At 41.3% G+C, this 21,334-nt stretch overlaps 1 protein-coding gene across 1 annotated transcript in view; it reads left to right on the forward strand.

Annotated features, from left to right (window-relative positions):
- The window catches only part of LOC118925619 (multidrug and toxin extrusion protein 2-like), a 91,911-nt gene extending 71,188 nt beyond the window's left edge, over positions 1–20,723 (forward strand). The window contains 5 exon segments of the mRNA XM_057499480.1: positions 3,546–3,668; positions 4,573–4,705; positions 18,658–18,752; positions 19,687–19,736; positions 20,010–20,723. Of these exon segments, the coding sequence (XP_057355463.1) occupies positions 3,546–3,668; positions 4,573–4,705; positions 18,658–18,752; positions 19,687–19,736; positions 20,010–20,253 (645 nt within the window). The 3' untranslated portion in view covers positions 20,254–20,723.
- The last annotated feature ends 611 nt before the right edge of the window (positions 20,724–21,334 follow it).

Here is a 21,334-nt window from a genome sequence, read left to right on the forward strand (position 1 = left end):
TACAATCCTGTAGGAGGAGGTATTTTCTGTTATTTCCTATATGTTTACAGACAAGAAACTGGAGCCCAGAGAAAATTATTTGTCCAAGTTAAGGGAAGATATGATTTGATCGCAGAGGCCTCTCTTTAAAGTTATGTTCTTAATCATTATGCTGTACTGCTTCTTGGCTATCTCATTGTTTTTATTTTGTAAAGGTTACAACATTTAAATTGTGTTCTCTAATCATTATTTTTTCTTTCATGTTTTAGGGCCTGTCTGAAAATCTGGAAACCAATAACCAACATTTATGATACTATGGTTTTTGTATGTGATTATGTACAGACCCAAGTGATGGTCTGTTTCAGATGGGAAGGAAATGTCCCAATGGACACTAAACTCTCCCACTGGATGGAGGCTTTTACACATAACAGATGAAATCTATGTTTTTCTTGCTTTCATCAGTTGGTCAAAATCCTATCTTATTTTAGTTTGCTTCATATTTTTAGGCCATGATTTTTGGTGTACAGCCTTTCTTTATTTGAAGGCATTTGACAGTTTCTTTGATTCATTTATAAAATAAATGGCAGGCATGGCTTTCCAGTCCTGTTATTTAGGGATTTCTCCAAGAGACCTCTCCGCTGAATGCGAGGGGCATGTAGGGACCTGAGTACAGAGGTGGTATCTGTGAAGTGCCATTCATTTTAGGGTTTAGGGGTGAGGAGCAGAGAGCAGGCAGTCTGACCTCCTCACCCACTGCCCCTTTACCTCCCAATTCCCACTTATCCTCAAGACTAAACAAGAAGGGCTGGTACGCAGGGGGTACTCTCACTCTGCTTTTCTGTTTTAGCTGTCTTTCTGGGTCAGGTAAGTCTGAGAGGGAAGCCAGGTGGGCAGCAGGGTCTGGCTGTGTTCATACCCCTCTAGTAGTGAATCTTGCAGGTACTGCTCACTGCCGGCTTCTTTCTAATAATTTATTTTCATTGATAGAACCTATTTGGTGAGACATCATTCTCATATGTTAGTTCTTAAATGCAGTTTTCTTTAATTCTTTGAACATATTTAAAATAGCAATTTGAAGTCTTTCTTAATGAGTCCAAAGTCTGGGTCTCCACAGAGACAGTCTTTATTGATTGCTCTTTTCCCTATGTATGGGCTATACTTTGTTTCTTTACTTGACTCTCATAATTTTTTGTTGACAAACGGACATTTTTTATATTATAAGGTAGTGGTTCTGGAAATCAGACTCTTCCCCTCCCCTTAATGGACAAAGATTCCCTTAAATACCTGCTCCCCAAACATCTCCCAGTCTTGTTGCCCAAGGGCTCCCCTTGCAGGTCTCAGTGCGTGCCTGTATCACTCAGCTGGAGCTTACAGCTAGGCCTGAACCTTCATTTCCTGCTTGTGCAGAGCCTCAGATCAGCCAGAGGTGAGAGCCTCGGCCTTCCCTGGTCTTTAGCATGTGTGCAGTCATATGCATGCACATGGCCTTCTAGATTCCCAGGAATATGTCAGAGCTTTCAAAGCCTCTGTAGGTATCTCATTGTCCAGCCTTTCCAGCCAGGCTTGTTGGCTACTCTGTTTCTTGCCCCAGCTGTTATCCATTGCCTCAGACAGCAATAACTAAAACATTCGTGAATATTTTTGACAAATGTCTCTCAGAATTCAACTTTAGCACTGGACAAGTTTGAGTCAAGTGAAATAAAGACAGTCTTTCAAGTGGGGTTTTCTATGGAGCCATCAGATAGATAGTCTTTCTGTGAAATAAGAACTTTAGGAATGAAGCTTTGGAAGAGTTAAGCCTATTCTTCCTCCTCCAGTGTTGGAAATATGGGCTGATATTTTTCAAGGTACAACTGAGCTTGGAATAGGGGATGATACGAGGGTGAGTTAAAACACCACAAAGTTCACGGTCTTTACTAAGACTCAGACACTTTTCTTGAATAAGCACTCCCCAGGTCACAGCAAGCCTTTGATTAATTTTCAGAGTTCTGGGAAAAATTGATTCTAACAACATTTGCCAGTTTCTTTTTCCTGTAAATGGGCCATACTTTCTTACTTTGTATACTTGGAAGTTTTTTGTTGAGAGTGGGACATTCTGAGTGCTGTAATGTGATAACTCTGGATGTCAGGTTGTCCTCCCTCGGGATTGTTCAATTGTTTAGTAACTTTTCCAAATCAAACTGTGCAAGACACCGAAGTTCACGGAGGCCTGCCAGCCCTTTCTTCATCGAGTGCTCGTCACCGCAAGTTTGCACGAGACCCCACGGTTCTGATACGGTTGGTTCTGACGTCTCCTGCCAGTTTCAGTAATTGTTTTGGTAAAAAGACTGATGGTTGGAGCTTCCTCCTCCTCTGCCGTCTTCCATCATGTCCCTTGGATATAGACCTACCACACTAATCTGACTCTCTTTCCTTTGTAGGAGATTTCTTTTTTTTTAGAAATCATTCTGATATTCTTTTTGTCCTTGGATGTGAATCTTTTTTTCTTTTATTCTGTGTGGCACTTCACTTTATAAACTTCCAGTCTGAAGCATTGAATTTTTCTCTGGCAAATTTAGACTTTACAGATTAATCTGACATGTCTCCTCTCATTTTCTCTCTGTGTTTTGGGATATTTTAACTTTATCTTCCAAATTGAAATTTCGTCTCTAGCCAGGTCTGTTCATTATCCAGCCTTTAAAAAGAGTGTTTTATTTCATTGTTCATATTTTTCATTTCCAATCACTTTTCCTGATTACTCATTTTTCCTTAAATGCCTATTGTTTGTTTCTGAATATCTCTAAGAATAGTAATTTTAATTTTTAAAAAATTCCTCTCTTGTCCCTCGCATCCACTCTGTCTCCTTTTGTGTCAGCTGCTCTGCACGCTCACTGTGGTCTTTCCTTTTTTTGTGCTTTTGATTTTCTGTGAATAGCGATGTAATGTTTATATATTTTTATTGAGAGGCCGCATTGTCATTTTGGTTGGTAGGGATGGTGCACACAGTGGTGGGTCTCACTGCCCCGTGAGAGGGCTGACTCCAGGCTCTGTCTGACTGCTGGTCCTGCTGGCCGGAAGGCTGCCCCCCCAGGGTGACAGTAGGGAAGCGGGAGGGGCTCCGGCAGGACAGCCCCTCCGCTGTTCCATGTGGTGCACCCACGCTGGATCCCCTGTGCGGGTCCTCAGTCACCTCCGTCTCTGCTGTGTCTCTCTGCGAAGCCCCAGGACCCCCAAGGCAGGTCCTCCCCAGGCAGATCTTCCACCATAATTGGAGTTCAGGGGACCCACAAGGAGGTGAACGTTTCCTACATGAACACTGGCCTTCACCGCCATTCTTGAGGATACGCGCGCACACAAAGGAAGATTACCCATACACGGGCTGAAACTTGCTGCTTTTCCTTCCCAACTCCATGTTTTTATACAAAACTTTAGAATTGTCCTCTACAGTGGGATCCTAGCCCATGTCCCCTTTAAGTTAAATTCCAATAAGATGTAAGTTAGGTTTTATCGTACTCATTTTGTGAAAGAGATAACTAGAATTTTGGCTGAATTGACCAATGGGTTTGTCAGGGCCTTCGGGCCCATAGCAAGTGTTAGACAGGGCCTTCAAGTCACTGACAGCTTCCTTTCTGTCCAACAGAGAGATTGTTTTCCTTGTGAGCCAAGTGATGCCTGTTTTTGCTCCCTTTCACCTGTTTGATGCACTTGCAGTGAGTATTTGGAGTGATTTTACTGTCTGATATACAAAGCAAAGTGTGTTTTTCTAGCTTTTGAATTAAATGTCTGTGATTTCGTATTTGAAAAGAGAGTGCTCTTGTTTCAAGCAATCTGAGCCATTTGTGGGAAAGATGGGTTATTCAAGGTGGAAGAGGCCTGCGCTGTCCAGCCTCCCTTACTTCATTCGGCCTGACTGCCCTGGGTGGTGACAAGTGGTGAGGCAGTCTCCACCGGGCCCTCCAAGGCAGGCCTCCCTGCCTTTGAGTTAACTGGCCACTGAAAAGTCCTTCTTTGGGTGGACCTTCTATAGATTTACAGGTATTTGAAGACCCTTCTGCTAATTCCAGTAATCATCCCCTGAGTCTTTTTCCCAGTTTCAGCAATTAGTCCTCATGACAGGGTTTCTAGATCCATTGGCCATCTTGCTTTTTGCCCTAAGGGAATTCTCTGTGTGTTCACGTCACTCTGAAGATGTGGTACCCACAACCGACACCGGCTGTGATGAGTGTGGAAGAGGGCAGGGTGATCATCAGCACACTAGCTCTGCACGGCTTTGAAGCCCAAGATTGCATTCATATTTTTCAGCCATTATAATCAGACTAGTTTCTTCTGAGATTTCCATCAGTAAAACCTCCACTTTTTTTAACCTACGCTTTTACAAAACATTTTTAAGTAGTCAGAAATTTAAATGTCACCCGATGGTTCCTTACGAAATTTATTGTTGTTGATGTTGTTACCAGAACGTAGAAGCAAACAGTTTCCTCTGACATGATTTGCAGCACTTGGTGTGTGGTAAAACCTTTTAACGATGTGTAGCCTTGTGATGCAGTGACGTATGCTGAGCTCCATGCCACAGTAGCTAACTAAAGACACTGGTTTTGTTTTCCCTTCCTTTAGGGCACCTGTGGTGGAGTCCTGAGAGGCACAGGAAAACAAAAGATTGGGGCTGTCTTGAATGCCATTGGTTATTTTATTTTTGGTTTCCCCATTGGAGTAACTCTGATGTTTGCTGCTAAACTTGGGATAATAGGTATGTCTTTGATCCCTGAGTGATCCATGTCATATCTCACTTATCATATTAGGTGAGATAAACTGCTTGAGATAAGAAGAAATTGACTGGAAAATAGGCCCTATGGAATTATTTTCTCTCTAGTTACTCAGTGCCCTCCTTTGTATAAAAACACTAGAAATGCAATCTAGAACAAAATAAACATGATCTATGCCCACAGGATGAGATGCGATTAAATCATTAATTACACTGTGCTTCATTTGGATTAAGAGAGTTGGGGGCCATGGGCACCTGTAATGGGTTGGAGGGAACATCAAAGGCTGACTGTCTTGCCAGAACAGAATTACTAAGGTCCAACGCCTTAGCTCAGACCTGAAGACCTGGAATGTGACCAGAATCGCCTAGAAGTGAGCACCATTTTTTTTTAAAAAAAAGTTCTTTCCCTATTGAATAGTCTTGGCACCCTTGTTGAAAGTCAACTGGCCACAGATGTCTGGATTCATTCTGGAATCTATTCTTCTCCATTGGTTTATGTGTCTGGCTTATGCCAGTACCGCCCTGTTTTGATTACCATAGCTATGTAGTAAGTTGTGAAATCAGAAATTGTAAAGTCTTCCAACTTTGTCTCTTTTTAAATTTTGTTTTGGCTATTTGGGGACCATTGTAATTCCATATGAATATGAGGATCAGTATTCCCATTTTTGCAAAAAAGTCCATTAGAATTTTTGTTAGGATTGCACTGAATATGTAGATTATTTTGGAGAGAATAGTACAATCTTTTTTTTTTTGGTATCATTAATATACACTTACATGAACAGCATTGTGGTTGCTATACTGTCTTCCCCTTGCCCTCCCCCTACATTATGTGTGCTAATCATAATGCCCCTTTGAATAGTGCAATCTTAATAATATGAAGTCTTCCAGTCCATGAACCCAGGTTGTTTTTCCACTTATTTAGGTCTTCAGTTTCTCATAGCAGTCATTGTACAAGTCTTTCACCTCCTTGGTTAAATTTATTCCTAGATATTTGATTTTTTTGGATGCTATTGCAAATAGAATTATTTTCTTAATTTCCTTTTCAGATTATTCACTGATGGTGTATTAAAAAACTGATTTTTGTGTGTTGATCTTGTATATTTGCTGAATTCATTTATTAGCTCTATTTTTTTATTGTGGATTCTTTAGGATTTTCTATATATAGAATCATGTCATATATAAAAATAAATAATTTTACCCCTTTCTTTCCAGTTTTAATGCCTTTTCTTTTTCTTAACTTACTGTCCTGCCAAGAACTTGCACAATGGGATTTTAACGTTTTTTCTGTATTCTCCCCCAGTACTTTTATTTTTAATTAAAAATAATAATGGAAAGCTAAAATTTATAGGACATGAGATAATACTCGTGAAGAAGAGTTTTTGTAAGAAATATGCTAACCTTTTAAATTATGTCATTTAAATTTGTGATGACTGCATGAGGTAGGAGCTCCCAGCAGCTCCATTTTATACATGAAGACGCTAAAGCCTGAAGAGGTTAAGTAATCTGTCGAACAGGTGTAATGACTCAGGAGCCCAGGTAGAGTGCCTCCAGAGCTGCACTGCTCCCTGCTGTGTGTGTTGTCTCTGAGTTTCGTGATCCCCTCAGTCATTCAACAGACATTCACCGAGTACCTATATACATCAGTCCGTGCTGTGCCAGGATCTGGGGAATATAAAGATAAACCACAAGATCTATATCTTTGTGAGTTCCTGCTCCATGCTCTTTGTTTTCATTCCTTTTTGCTCTTTGGCACTTTCTGCACTTTATGCTCTTGGACATAGGCTTCACCAGGGGCCAGCAGATGATCCTGCCACTTTTCTTCCTTGGCACTGTCCTCCTCGAAAGTCTTGGGCTTTGGTCCTCAGTGCCAGCAGCTCTCGGATTCCCTCTCTGGGCCTGACGTCTGCCTGAGCGCCTCCTCTGTATTTGCAGTTGTCCCAGGGATTCACGGGCTGTCTAGCCAATATCTCTGGCTCCCAACTCCCTTTCTGGTTCAGTCGTCCAGGCTCCAGAACTCTGCCCCAGCCGTGCTGCCAAGTCTTACCAGTTCAGTTGCTGCAGTATTTTTCATATCTGTGAGGTATCTATCCCGCTGTCAAAGGGGAAGAGCTGAGTGTTTATGAAAGGCTACGGCATTTATCTTAGCACTCATCTCCAGTAAACTAGGCACCTAATGCAGATGTTTATTACTGTCATTAAGGTGTCACCATTCAGCACCTGTTCTCCTCCAGATGAAGTAGAGAGGTACTGGAGGCAGCTTCTGTTTTTTAGCCACCTCATTTTTTCCTCAGGGAAATTCTTTCCTGGCTTTCATCTCAAGATAGTACTCTTGGTCTCTGTTGGTAGGGAACACATGCGCTCTTACAAAACGATGAGGGAGGAGCCAACTCTGAAATCACTCACCAGATGCTTCAAGATTGGAGGCCACCTGTGCTTTCATGAAATGGGTGCATCTTTGACACACTAGGCATTGGTGTTTAAAACCTGATGAATATTAGCTCCTGCTTAGGAATGTTTGTCTGTTTCCCTCTAAGAAAAATCTCTTAGTCAAAGACACATAAAAAGAAAGAAAAAGGAGGAAGAGAAGAAAGAGACTGAAGTGGGGGAGGTAAGCCTATGACCAGAATGTTCAGGACCCTCAAGTCCCACCTCACCTCTTACCTGTGGCCCCACAAGAGAAAGGTTTGCAGACTGTGTTTCTACAGCATGAAGTAAATTTCATTCTGGAGGAAAACCAACTCATTAGACCCTTTGTAAGGTTTTGGTAGAAGTCAGGTTCAACTACCATCAGAGACTGGATTTGACAGACAATTTAAAACTGGTTGATTGGCACAAGGGCAAAAATCAGTTGGATTAGGGAAGAAGAAAACATGATTCCATACGTGGCAAAAATACCTCTTCACAACAAAACTGAGCATATTTGATTTTAAACAAGAACACCAAAGATGGAGATCAGCCATTGCCTGTTGTGTCCATTTGGGTCCCCTGAGAAGCAGATACCGCAACAGGATCAGGCATATAAGAAATGTATCAGGTAGAACGCCTTCCAGTGAGCCATAGTTGGGCTGACAGCAGGCTTCCCGGCATTGGCGGGAGCCAGAAGCTGGTGGGCAGGGCCTCTGGCATGTGCTCCTGGAGCACAGAGGCCAGGGCTCTGCGTCAGGCTGCAGGTTGCACATCAGGCTCGGGCCAGCTCCAGCTGCTTCGTTCTGGGCCCAAACTGAAGGGACAGAAGCCAGCAGGGCCATGCTTTTGTGGTGATCACAGGAGTGCCAGAGGGCAAGCCAAACCGTGTAAGCACACAGTCACTTCTGCTGCACTGCAAGCCAGTTACTACTAAAGTGAAGTTTTGAGGGGGAAGGAAACTGCTCCCACAGTCCCTTGTCCTGTGGGGGCACAGTGCCGAGTGTGGAAGACACTGTTGGTGCCCTGTGCACATGTCTGTTCACCCCAGGTGTCATGCCACTCAGATGGACATACCTGTGCATGCCAAGAGCATCCGACCTCAGACACCGCCCTCTACCCAAGGGCTTCCTCTCAATGTCAGGGTGTTGCTGGGAGGGGTCTTCCTCACCCCTCCTCCACCGTGCCTGGACAAGGGATGCAAAGCAAGATGAGAAGGCTAGAAGACAGTCCTGTTTAGCAAGGAGAAAGTACACTCTTGAAGGGTGAGCAGGACCAGCCCTCCTGACTGGAACACTTGTTGGCTTTATAGGAAAGTGTAAGGGGGATTAACAGGTTGAGATTATATATTACTGCTCATAATGTGGGCAGAAAAACCCACAGTGGGGTCGGGGGGATTCTAATGATCATGTGATGGGCCAGGGTCTGACCTTTGTCTAGGCGCCAGCCTTGGGGATTTCCTGGCTCTGTCTTAATTCTTGTTTTAGGCAATGAGTGGGTATGAACCTACCTAGAAAGGCTATTGGCTTCCACCTCTCCCTTCCTTTCTGCCACTCGTATCTTACTGCCTTCTCCACCCTGGCAGGGGATAGAGGGACCTGAAGGGAAGATGTGTGGAGTCATGGAGGAGGCGCCAGGGAGCTCCATGAGGGAGGGAATGGATCCTTGGAAGTCGAGAGCACAACCTGTAGTAGCAGGGGCCCAGGGCGGGGCGGCTCGTTTTGCTTCACACTGTACCTCAGTGCATGGACATGGTCTTGAGGTTGGCAGGTGGCCTAGAGCCAATCTAACCTGTTCCGTGACCAACTTATCCTCACATGGGAGAGTTATTGTAGGTGGTGGCCACCCTAGTGGCTTTTAAATGGTCGACCCATGCCCACCAAGGAAGTGGCAAGAACAACCAAGGATCCAAGAGAAAAAGTCAAAGGGTGCCTTGAAGTAGCACAGAATTCCTCCTTACCAGGCCGTTAGTGAGTACCACCATCATGGTCAAAATGTGGTCTGGTCTGGGGAGATCTCCCTGCATACTAGGTGAGACCTCAGCCGGGGCGAGGGTTGTTGACTCTGATCAAGGAAGAATTCAAGAGCAGGTGCAAAGAGCGGCCTAATAAAGCAAAGTACACACTGAAGGAGGGAGTGCGGGGTGTTCCAAAGGCGAGCAGCTCAGGAATGTTTTTTTTTATCGTTTTCCTTGTAAAGCATTTCTTGTTAAGTTTATACCTAGACATTTTATCCTTTTGTTCCTGTTCTAAATGAAGCCTTCTCTTCCATCATGTAATCTAAATAGCCGCTGTTTGGTACACGTGAGGGCTGTTAGTTACTGTGTGTGAGTTCTGTATTGAGTCACAATTCTGCATTCCTCTTGTTTATAGTAGTTTTCAGTTGATTCTCATTAGTTTTATAAGGACACAGTCATATCGTCTACAAATAATTTTATATTCTCCTTACCAGATTTTATACCACTGATTTCTTTTTCCTGCCCATTGCCTGTCGTAGTAAAATAAATTGTGATGGTAATTGGGAAATGCTTGTCTGGTTCAGGCCTTTAGAAAGAATGTTTCTAATATTTCTCTACCAAATAGCATTCTGTGTCTTAGGCTCACACACATGATGCAAACATACACACACCTAAGTAATTATGTGTGTGCTTAGTTTTTGAATAATGTTGGGAAAGTAACCATGCAGTCTATTCTATTGAATTTTTCCAACAAGAACTGCTGAGCATTCTGTCAAATGTAATTAATTAGTATCATATCCAATTTTTATGTCTTTTATTTCTTTTTCTTGCTTCATTGTTCTGGCAAGTTTCTGCAATAAGACTTTAACATTTCTTTTCCATATTCTCCTCCAGTACTTTTGTTTTTAATAAAAAAAAATTTATTAGTGCCTATGAAAATGACCCTATAATTTTTCCCCTTATCTGTTATGAGCATAAATGATATTGATTGGTTTCTCCATGTAGAATAATTCTGATTATTTTCTGCTTGTCTGTAATAGAGCTACTAGATTCTGTTAATGTTTTAATTCATAAATAAGATTAGCCTGTAGTTTTATTTCTGTGTGTTATCTTTCTTAGGTTTTGGTATTAATGATATTAATGTTATACTCACTTTATAAGGGAAATCAAAAATTTTTCCTTTGTCAAGATTCAAAATGTATAGAATTGTGCCAAATAGTCTAGCACATGGTTTTGGAGTAAATTGTCATGAAGTGTTCTGCGTGTGTATCCATACTCCCATTTTCCGCATATTTCCTCCAGTAATTGTGATTTTATTTTTTTTAGGAAACAAATCATCTAATTAGAGGACTGACTGTAGCAGACATTCAAATAGCTTTTTGTTCTGTCCCAATCAGTAGTACACTTTTACCATGTTAAAAACTTGGATTCTGTCCCCATTTCTCTATGAGATTTTAATCTTGCAGCTGTTGTAAAAGCCTTCTTGTGTCCACACAAACAGGTGCTTAGTTTCCTCTTGATGTTTTCGAAATGTTGTCACTTGGAGGCTTAGTGAGTGTCTTCAGTATCATCTCTCTTTTTAAAAATGACTGGCGCAGGCTGGGAGCCTATGGGGCATTTGGTCAGTGTCAAGCTGGACCTCGTCATTCTCCATTCTGGACACAAAACTGACATGTACTTATTACTGTCTCATCTCTACCAGGCGCTGCCCTAGACATTGGGGAAACACAGCCTAACGAGACAGCCTGAGTCCCTGCCTTAAGGAGCTGCTAGGGTTTTACAAAGCAAAACACAAGACCTCACACCATTAGACTCTAGGGCCCTTTTTGATAAGCTCACATTAGATTTCCCTCTGCACAGGAAGGTGCTTCTTGCTCTTGTACATAGTAGGTGCTCAGGTTTGTTATATAGCACTCAAATTATTCATGAAACTTTAACAATATGGAAAATTTGTGAAAATACATAAAAATATACAGAAGAAAATTAAGGTTACCTATAATTCCACCCATCAAATATAAAAGCTGAAGCACTCAACGTATTATTTTTTATTTTATCATTAATCTACAATTACACGAAGAACATTATGTTTACTAGGATCCCCCCCTTCACCAAGTTCCCCCCACACACCCCATTACAGTCACTGTCCCTCAGCATAGTAAGATGCCATAGAATCACTACTGGTCTTCACTGTGTTGCACAGCTCTCCCCATGCCCCCCCATATTATACATGCTAATCGTAATGCCACTTTCTTTTTCCCCATCCTTATCCCTCCCTTCCCACCCATCCTACCCAGTCCCTTTCCCTTTGGTAACTGTTAGTCCATTCTTGGGTTCTGTGATTCTGCTGCTGTTTTGTTCCTTCAGTTTTTCTTTGTTCTTATACTCCACATATGAGTGAAATCATTTGGGACTTGTCTTTCTCCACCTGGTTTATTTCACTGAGCATAATACCCTCTAGCTCCATCCATGTTGTTGCAAATTGTAGATTTGTTTTCTTCTTATGGCTGAATAATATTCCATTGTGTATATGTACCACATCTTCTTTATCCATTCATATACTGATGGACACTTAGGTTGCTTCCATTTCTTGGCTATTGTAAATAGTGCTGTGATAAACATAGGGGTGCATCTATCTTTTTCAAACTGGGCTGCTGCATTCTTAGGGTAAATTCCTAGAAGTGGAATTCCTGGGTCAAATGGTATTTCTATTTTGAGCTTTTTGAGGAACCTCCATACTGCTTTTCACAATGGTTGAACTAATTTACATTCCCACCAGCAGTGTAGGAGGGTTCCCCTTTCTCCACAAACTCGCCAACATTTGTTGTTGTTTGTCTTTTGGATGGTGGCGATCTTTACTGGTGTGATGTAATATCTCATTGTGGTTTTAATTTGCATTTCTCTGGTGACTAGCAATGTGGAGCATCTTTTCATGTGTCTTTTGGCCATCTGAATTTCTTCTTTGGAGAACTGTCTGTTCAACTCCTGTGCCCATTTTTTAATTGTATTATTTGCTTCTTGTTTGTTGAGGTGTGTGAGCTCTTTATATATTTTGGATGTCAACCCTTTATCGGATCTGTCATTTATGAATATATTCTCCCATACTGTAGGGTGCCTTTTTGTTCTATTATTGGTGTCCTTTGCTGTACAGAAGCTTTTCAGCTTGATATAGTCCCACTTGTTCATTTTTGCTTTTGTTTCCCTTGCCCGGGGAGATTTGTTCAAGAAGAGGTCACTCATGTTCATGTCCAAGAGATTTTTGCCTACATTTTTTTCTAGAAGTTTTATGGTTTCATGACTTACATTCAGGTCTTTGATCCATTTCAAATTTACTTTTGTGTATGGGGTTAGACAGTGATCCAGTTTCATTCTCTTACATGTAGCTGTCTAGTTTTGCCAGCACCATCTGTTGAAGAAACTGTCATTTCCCCATTGTATGTCCATGGCTACTTTATTGTATATTAATTGACCACATATGTTTGGGTTAATGTCTGGAGTCTCTATTCTGTTCCACTGGTCTGTGGGTCTGTTCTTGTGCCAGTACCAAATTGCCTTGACTACTGTGGCTTTGTAGTAGAGCTTGAACTTGGGAAGCGAGATCCCCCCAACTTTATTCTTCCTTCTCAGGATTCCTTTGGATATTTGGGATCTTTGGTGTTTCCATATGAATTTTTGAACTATTTATTACAGTTTGTTGAAGAATGTTCTTCATAATTTGATAGGGATTATATCAAATCAGTATATTGCTTTGGGCAGCATAGTCATTTTGACGATATTAATTCTTCCTACCCAAGAACATGGGATGAGTTTCCATTTGCTAATGTCCTCTTTAATTTCTCTTAAGAGTGTCTTATAGTTTTCAGTGTATATGTCTTTCACTTCCTTGGTTAGGTTTATTCCTAGGTATTTTATTCTTTTTGATGCAATTGTGAATGGAATTGTTTTCCTGATTTCTCTTTCTATTGGTTCACTGTTAGTGTATAGGAAAGCCACAGATTTCCGTGTGTTAATTTTGTATCCTGCAACTTTGCTGTATTCTGATATCAGTTCTAGTAGTTTTGGAGTGGAGTCTTTACGGTTTTTCATATACAATATCATACCATCTGCAAATAATGACAATTTAACTTCTTCTTTACCAATTTGAATTGGTTGTATTTCTTTGTTTTGTCTAATTGGCGTGGCTAGGACCTCCAGAACTATGCCAAATAAAAGTGGGGAGAGTGGGTATCCTTGTCTTGCTCCCAATCTCAGAGGAAAAGCTTTCAGCTTCTCGCTGTTCAGTATGATGTTGGCTATGGGCTTATCATATATGGCCTTTATTATGTTGAGGTACTTGCCCTCTATACCCATTTTGTTGAAAGCTTTTATCATGAATGGATGTTGAATTTGTCAAATGCTTTTTCAGCATCTATGGAGATGATCATGTGGTTTTTGTCTTTTTGTTGATGTGGTGGATGATGTTGATGGATTTTCAAATGTTGTACCATCCTTGCATCCCTGGGATGAATCTTACTTGGTCATGGTGTATGATCCTCTTGATGTATTTTTGAATTCGGTTTGCTAATATTTTGTTGAGTATTTTTGCATCTACGTTCATCATGGATACTGGTCTACAATTTTCTTTTTTGGTGGGGTCTTTGCCTAGTTTTGGTATTAGGGAAATGTTGGCTTCATAGAATGAGTTTGGGAGTATTCCCTCCTCTTCTATTTTTTGGAAAACTTTAAGGAGCATGGGTATTATGTCTTCTCTGTATGTCTGATAAAATTCTGAGGTAAATCCATCTGGCCCGGGGGTTTTGTAATTGGGTAGTTTTTTTTTTTTTTATTACTGCTTCAATTTCGTTGCTGGTAATTGGTTTGTTTAGATTTTGTGTTTGTTCTTTGGTCAGTCTTGGAAGGTTGTATTTTTCTAGGAAGTTGTCCATTTCTTCTAGGTTTTCCAGCTTGTTAACATATACATTTTCATAGTATTCTCTAATAATTCTTTCTATTTCTATCGGGTCCATCGTGATTTTTCCTTTCTCATTTGTGATTCTGTTGATGTGTGTTGATTCTCTTTTTCTCTTAATAAGTCTGGCTAGAGGCTTATCTATTTTGTTTATTTTCGCAAAGAAAAAGCTCTTGGTTTCCTTGATTTTTTCTATTGTTTTATTCTTCTCAATTTTATTTGTTTCTTCTCTGATCCTTATTATGTCCCTCTTTCTGCTGACTTTAGGCCTCATTTGTTCTTCTTTCTCCAATTTCTATAACTGTGACATTAGACTATTCATTTGGGATTGTTCTTCCTTCTTTAAATATGGCTGGATTGCAATATACTTTCCTCTTAAGACTGTTTTTGCTGCATCCCACAGAAGTTGGGGCTTTGTGTTGTTGTTGTTGTCATTTGTTTCCATATATTGCTTGATCTCTATTTTAATTTGGTCATTGATCCATTTATTATTTAGGAGCATGTTGTTAAGCCTCCATGTGTTTGTGAGCCTTTTTGCTTTCTTTGTACAATTTAGTTCTAGTTTTATTCCTTTGTGGTCTGAAAAGTTGTTTGGTAGAATTTCAATCTTTTGGAATTTACTGAGGCTCTTTTTGTGGCCTAGTGTGTGGTCTATTCTGGAGAATGTTCCATGTGCACTTGAGAAGAATGTCTATCCTGTTGCTTTTGGATGTAGATTCTATAGATCTCTATTAGGTCCATCTGTTCTGGTGTGTTGTTCATTGCCTCTGTGTCCTTACTTATTTTCTGCCTGGTGGATCTATCCTTTGGAGTGAGTGGTGTGTTGAAGTCTCCTAAAATGAATGCATTGCATTCTATTTCCTCCTTTAATTCTGTTAGTATTTGTTTCACATATGTTGGTGCTCCTGTATTGGGTGCATATATGTTTATAATGGTTATATCCTCTTGTTGGACTGACACCTTTATCATTACATAATGTCCTTCTTTATCTCTTGTTACTTTCTTTATTTTCAAGTCTATTTTGTCTGATACTAGTACTGCAACACCTGCTTTTTTGTCCCTGTTGTTTGCATGAAATATTTTTTTCCATCCCTTGACTTTTTGTCTGTGCATGTCTTTGGGTTTGAGGCGAGTCTCTTATAAGAAGCATATAGATGGGTCTTGCTTTTTATCCATTCTATTACTCTATGTCTTTTGATTGGTGCATTCAGTCCATTTACATTTAGGGTGATTATTGAAAGACATGTACTTATTGCCATTGAAAGCTTTAGATTTGTGGTTACCAAAGGTTCAGGGTTAGCTTCTTTAGTATCTTACTGCCTAACTTAACTCGCTTATTGAGCTTTTATACACACTGACTGATGATTCTTTATTTCTCTCCCTTCTTATTCCTCCTCCTCCATTCTTTATATGTTGGGTGTTTTATTCTGTGCTCTTTTGTGTTTCCTTTAACTGCTTTTGTGGGTAGTTGATTTTATTTTTTGCTTTTAGTTATTTGGTTGGTCTCCTTTCTTTGCTGTGATTTTATTTTTTGTGATGACATCTGTTTAGCTTTAGGAGTATTCCATCTAGAGCAGTCCCTCTAAAATGCCCTGTAGAGGTGATTTGTGGAAGGCAAATTCCCTCAACTTTTGCTTGTCTGGGAATTGTTTAATACCTCTTTCATATTTAAGTGATAATCGTGCTGGATACAGTATTCTTGGTTCAAGGCCCTTCTGTTTCATTGCATTAAATATATCATGCCATTCTCTTCTGGCCTGTAAGGTTTCTGTTGAGAAGTCTGATGATAGCCTGATGGGTTTTCCTTTGTAGGTGACCTTTTTCCTCTCTCTAGCTGCCTTTAAAACTCTGTCCTTGTCCTTGATCTTTGCCATTTTAATTATTGTCTTGGTGTTGTCCTCCTTGGTTCACTTCTGTTGGGAGTACTGTGCCCTTCCGTGGTCTGAACGATTATTTCCTCCCCTAGTTTGGGGAAGTGTTCAGCAATTATTTCTTCAAAGACACTTTCTATCCCTTTTTCTCTCTCTTCTTCTTCTGGTACCCCTATAATGCGGATATTGTTCCTTTTGGATTAGTGACACAGTTCTCTTAATATTGTTTCATTCCTGGATATCCTTTTATCTCTCTCTGCATCAGCTTCTATGCATTCCTGTTCTCTGGTTTCTATTCCATCAATGGCCTCTTGCATCTTATCCATTCTGTTTATAAATCCTTCCAGAGATTGTTCATTTCTGTAATCTCCTTCCAGACTTCATCCCATTTCTCTTGCATATTTCTCTGCAAGTCCATCAGCATGGTTATGAATTTATTTTGAATTCGTTTTCAGGGAGATTGGTTAGGTCTATCTCCCCAGATTCCTTCTCAGGGGAGAATGCCTGGGTTAGTCTCTTCTGTATCAAATTCTTCTGCCTTTTCATGGCGATAGAGATAGTTTGTGCAGCTGGCGCAAGTGATGGCTGGGAGAATACCCGTTCTTATTCGTTTGTGGCATTCCTCTCCTGGGAGAACAGCGACCTCTAGTGGCTTGTGCTGGGCAGCTGTGCGCAGACAGGGCCTCTGATTCTTGCCCGGCTGCTGTGGAGTTTAGCTCTGTGGTTGCTGTGGGAGTGGCCGGTCTCAGACAGCTCCAACAATACGGCGGTGCCACGCCGGAGGGGTAACGGGCGGGAGACTGTTTATTGCAGCGAGGGCCTTCCGAGCTGCACTGCCACTCAGGGGGTTGGGGCGCCCTGAGTTCCCCAGGATTCCCAGCTGCTAGACTAAGTGTCCCGGGATGCTTCCGTCCAGCTGTGGGGTCCCTGTCCCTTTAAGTCTTTCAAAAAGCACTCGCTTTTCTTTGTCTCAGAGGCACCGGCTGCGGGGACCCACTCGCAGGTTTTACTGTCCCGTTTCCCTAGTTTCCAGCACCCCACGCACGCACTGTGTGTCTGTGCTCCAGTGCAGATGGCTAGGGCTGGGTGTTTAGCAGTCCTGGACTCCCTATCCCTTCCCGCTCCGACTCCTCTCCTCCTACTGGGAGTTGGGGTGAGGGGCACTTGGATCCCGCTGGGCTGGGGCTTGTATTTTACCCCCTTTGCAAGACGCTGGGTTCTCTGTTGTCCTGTGTCTTCTGGTCTCTCTTTTAGGGATAGTTGTATTTGTTGTATTTTCAAAAATATATATGGTTTTGGGAGGAGATTTCTGCTGTTCTACTCATGCCACCATCTTGACTCCAAGTGCTCACTCAATGTATTTTATTCCAGCATTTAAAAATTGTTTTTATTCCAGTATATTTTTCTATTATTCATAAATGTGGGTTTTTACTGGGTATGTAATTTTCTGCTATCCCATGTTACAGACGTGGTTTTTAGCAACTTTATAATTTTCCCTTGTGTCATTTCTTTAATGCTTCCCTAGTAGTGGACATTCAAATGGCTCCTCTTTATGAATAACATTGTGATGAGCATCCTAGATATATGAACTATTAACAACATTCCTAAATCTTTCCTTAGGATGGATTCTTAGGAATGGAACAACCCCATCAAAGGGTATAAACTGTCCATCTGTTCAGTTCTCAACTGGAGAGGCAATTCCACTTTTGTTTAATTGCCAGGAGTCTACAGGAGGACCAGCCTTGGAGTACCTTTGCTAGAGTGGGGCCCCAGACATGTAATGAGTGGATCGGTGGGCTCATTCCCAGTTCATACTGCGGTCCCACTCAAGCCTACGCAGCTTGCTTCGTAGTGAAATGATGGGTATAAGATATCACTTTGATATATAATTGACATTTTAGAGGTTGAAATCGTTCTCACAAGTAGATGGGCACTGTTTACAGTGTTTCCTGGGGCCCTGTGCATTCCCAGTGATCTTTTCCACACAACAGTCGGAGAGATCATTTTGAAAGTGGGCTTTTGAAAACATCAGGTCTCACATGCAAAAATGCACACAGCACCTAAAACCCTTCAGTGGGTTCCCGTTAGACATAGAATGAACCCTGGATCCTTCAGGGCCCTAACGCCTTGCATGTTGTCCTCTCCACTGCCCCCCTGCCCCTCCTAACTGGCCTTTCTGCTCCTGGGACTGTGGGCTGGTTCCTCTGGGCCTGCTCTTCCCTCTGCATGCAGGGCCTTCCCCGGAGCCGTCCTAGCTGAGTGCTCACCCCCGGTCTCCCCCTCAGAGAGCCCCCTGGCCACCTTACTGACTGGCTGCAGGTCATTATGCAGTGCTCTGCCCAGTGTCTTTCATGGTGCTTTTTACTCGCCAAATTGTCAGATATGTTTCCCTGTCTGCTCTTTGTCTCCCTCGGTGGAATATAAGCTCCACGAGGGAGCTGATCTTGTCGGCCTGTTCAGTTCTGTGTGTCTAGCACTTGAAAGACCTGGTACAAACAATGCCAGTAAGTACTTGTTAAATCAACATACAAAGCGGCAACCTTTTCTGGGGGATGTGTTTTATTGTTTATTGATAGATTGATTGCCATTGCTAGATCAATAGTAAGCTCGAGTCTAATCCTGGTGGACAGTTATCTAAATCTTGGAAGGGGTAATTCAACTGAAGTGTACTCTGTGGATACAGTAGTTGTGGGAGAATTTTACTGATGGTGGGAGCCTGACTGAAGAAAATCTAAACCGTGACATCATTTTCAACCCCTAGGTCTCTGGTATGGATTGATAGTTTGCGTCTTCTTTCAAGCCCTTTTCTATTCAATATACATCTGGAAGAGAAACTGGAACAGAGTTGCAGAGCAGGTAACTGAGAGTGTGTCCTTCAGAACTGTGGCTCTTTCTTGATCTCGAGGCATGGTAAGGAATCTTTCAGGGTCAATGACGGGAGCGCCATGTCAGCATGACAGGTGGGATCATGAAATTCATGTGATGTGAGAGTCGGCGCAGGAGGAAGTTGTACTCCAGCGTTTTCCTCCTAACACAGAGCTGATTTTGTGTCTGCTGACCAGGCCTCAACCAACAAAATGAGAGAAAATTTCAGTTTTTTAAAATCTGTGGTTTCCTAAAAAGCAATATACTAAGTATCTGTGATCAGGGGAAAGTTGCTGGGGGCAGAATTATTTGTGGGTACAGGATCGGGATCCCAACTACAGGGACTCTGCATTGGGTTGTGATCCCCTTTATTGTGTCAAGGCTGAGATGAGAGGGATGGGAGGTTGGCTTAGGGGAGGCATTGCTGATGTGGAGACATGAGGTGAGTTCAGGCACACAGACTGGCGCTGCTTATGTTTGCCTGCCTTCCAGGCCACAGATCCCTTTTGATTTTCCTAATTGTGATGTAGTGTGTCTTTCCTATCTTCAGTTTGATTTGTGGAGGGAATACAGGTACAGATCATGAAGTTGGACCATGAACTGTTGATTAAATGACAACACCATTTATTTATCTTTGGACTTTATTCTTTTTATTGGTGTTTAAGAACACTGAAGGGCACAAGTGCAAAAACTATGCCAAATTTGCAACTATAGCAACAAGTAGCTTTTTATATGTTATTGTGAGTTGAGTGTTGTGAAGAATAGTGGTTGTCTAGCATTATGTTCTATTGGCATTAGCATTTCCAGAACCAAAAAATACATGCTATGTGTTATTATGTTTTTGGAGTAGCTTAATTGAAGTTTTAACAGGATTGCTAGCCAAACCTGACTTACACTTCATTTACTATGGGATACTTATTTATAGGCACAGGTTTGAGCTGGACTGAAAGGGATTAAAGAGACCATGCCTGTGCCAACAGGAAAGAGAGGACATTCTCTAGTGCCCTTTATTTCTGCCAGACAAATACTAAAGCCAGAGTTGCTTTGATCCTGCTGTTGCTCAATAAAACTGTCTGCCCTAATAATTTGGAGATCAACTCTGGGTTCTCCTATGGAAAGTTTTTAGTATAATATCACATACACCAACCAATGACTGCCTGTCATTGCTTACAGTGTAACTGTGTGGAACCTTCAGTAATTTCTCTCTACCCAACTCCTTTATAAGTAAATACACCACTGTTCTCTGCAAACAGATCTATCTATCCTAGAAAAAGAAGTGACCGATGGAGTGATTTTACCTGATATCATCAGACCAGAGAGCCAGAGCTTCCAACTGATGGTAATGGAAGGAAACAACCAGTATGCGGTGTCCACAGTTGGGGACATCTTAACAGTGAGCCAGCTGATTTTCTATCGCGGACTAGCTCTAGGTGTCGCTGTTGCTGTTCTGTTAGCAGGAATTTTAATACGTGTTTTCAGTGACCATGGCTAAAATGGAGGAATCGTCACCAGCTCACAAACTGGGAATGATCGCCGTAAGCCACGTATGAGGCATGGGAGGCGACCGTGACATTTGGACGGTAGTTTCACTCTCAACTGTGGGGAGAAAGGAGATCAGTGACATTTTCTGTTATTCTGAGAAAATGTACTATTCCACTAGAGATCAGAACAGGAGTTACAATTTAAGTAAATTTTTCTCCCAAATGTTAACTATCATGGTTTTTAAATCTGTAAATCTGATTTTCTCTGCTGTAAGTATTCCTTACTCTTTTTCTTATATTGAGTATCTTTCTACTTCCAGGAAAGCAGTTCATTGTCTTCAAATTAGTTGCTGGTCTAGTTATGTTTGTACATCTCTCTTAACCTACTTAATCTTTTCAGTGAGTGTATGTTAAGTGCCTGTTCAAGTTCTATTTCAGGTACTGCAATATAAAATTTTATAAAATAAACACCTTGAAATTTAAAATACATGCTGTTGATATTTGAAACTGTAAAACCTATCTAAGTGATGACTGTTGTTTTTTTGCCAGTTTTTGTCACAACTTTCATATTAATTAAAAACATAAATCTATATTCTCTTCTACTGCTCAACTCCCAGAATGCTGGCAGTTATGGCTGCACCCTCCTGCACAAGAGATTTTTAGAGCCTCTTATAGGGAGTTTGATCTGCCCAAATAGAGAATTTCCTTAAAGACCCATCTATATAAGATTCTTACTTCAGACCTGAAGACACATATAGACTGAAAGTGAAGGGATAAAAATATTCCTCACAAATGGAAGCAAAAAATAAAAAGCTGGAGTAGCAATACTTATATCAGACAAAATAGATTTCAAAACAAAGACTGTAATGGGACAAAGAAGGACATTACATAATGATAAAGGGATCAGACCAACAAGAGATATAGTAATTGTAAATATCTATGCACCCAACATAGGAGCACCTAAATATATAAAACAATTATTAACAGACATAGAGGGAAAAATTCATAGTAATGTAAGAATAGAAGGGAACTTCAGTGCCCCACTTACATAAATGGGTAGATATCCAGACAGAAAATCAATAAGGAAAAAAT

The sequence above is a fragment of the Manis pentadactyla genome, chromosome 4, assembly GCF_030020395.1.
Source record: "Manis pentadactyla isolate mManPen7 chromosome 4, mManPen7.hap1, whole genome shotgun sequence".
Classification (NCBI taxonomy): domain Eukaryota; kingdom Metazoa; phylum Chordata; class Mammalia; order Pholidota; family Manidae; genus Manis; species Manis pentadactyla.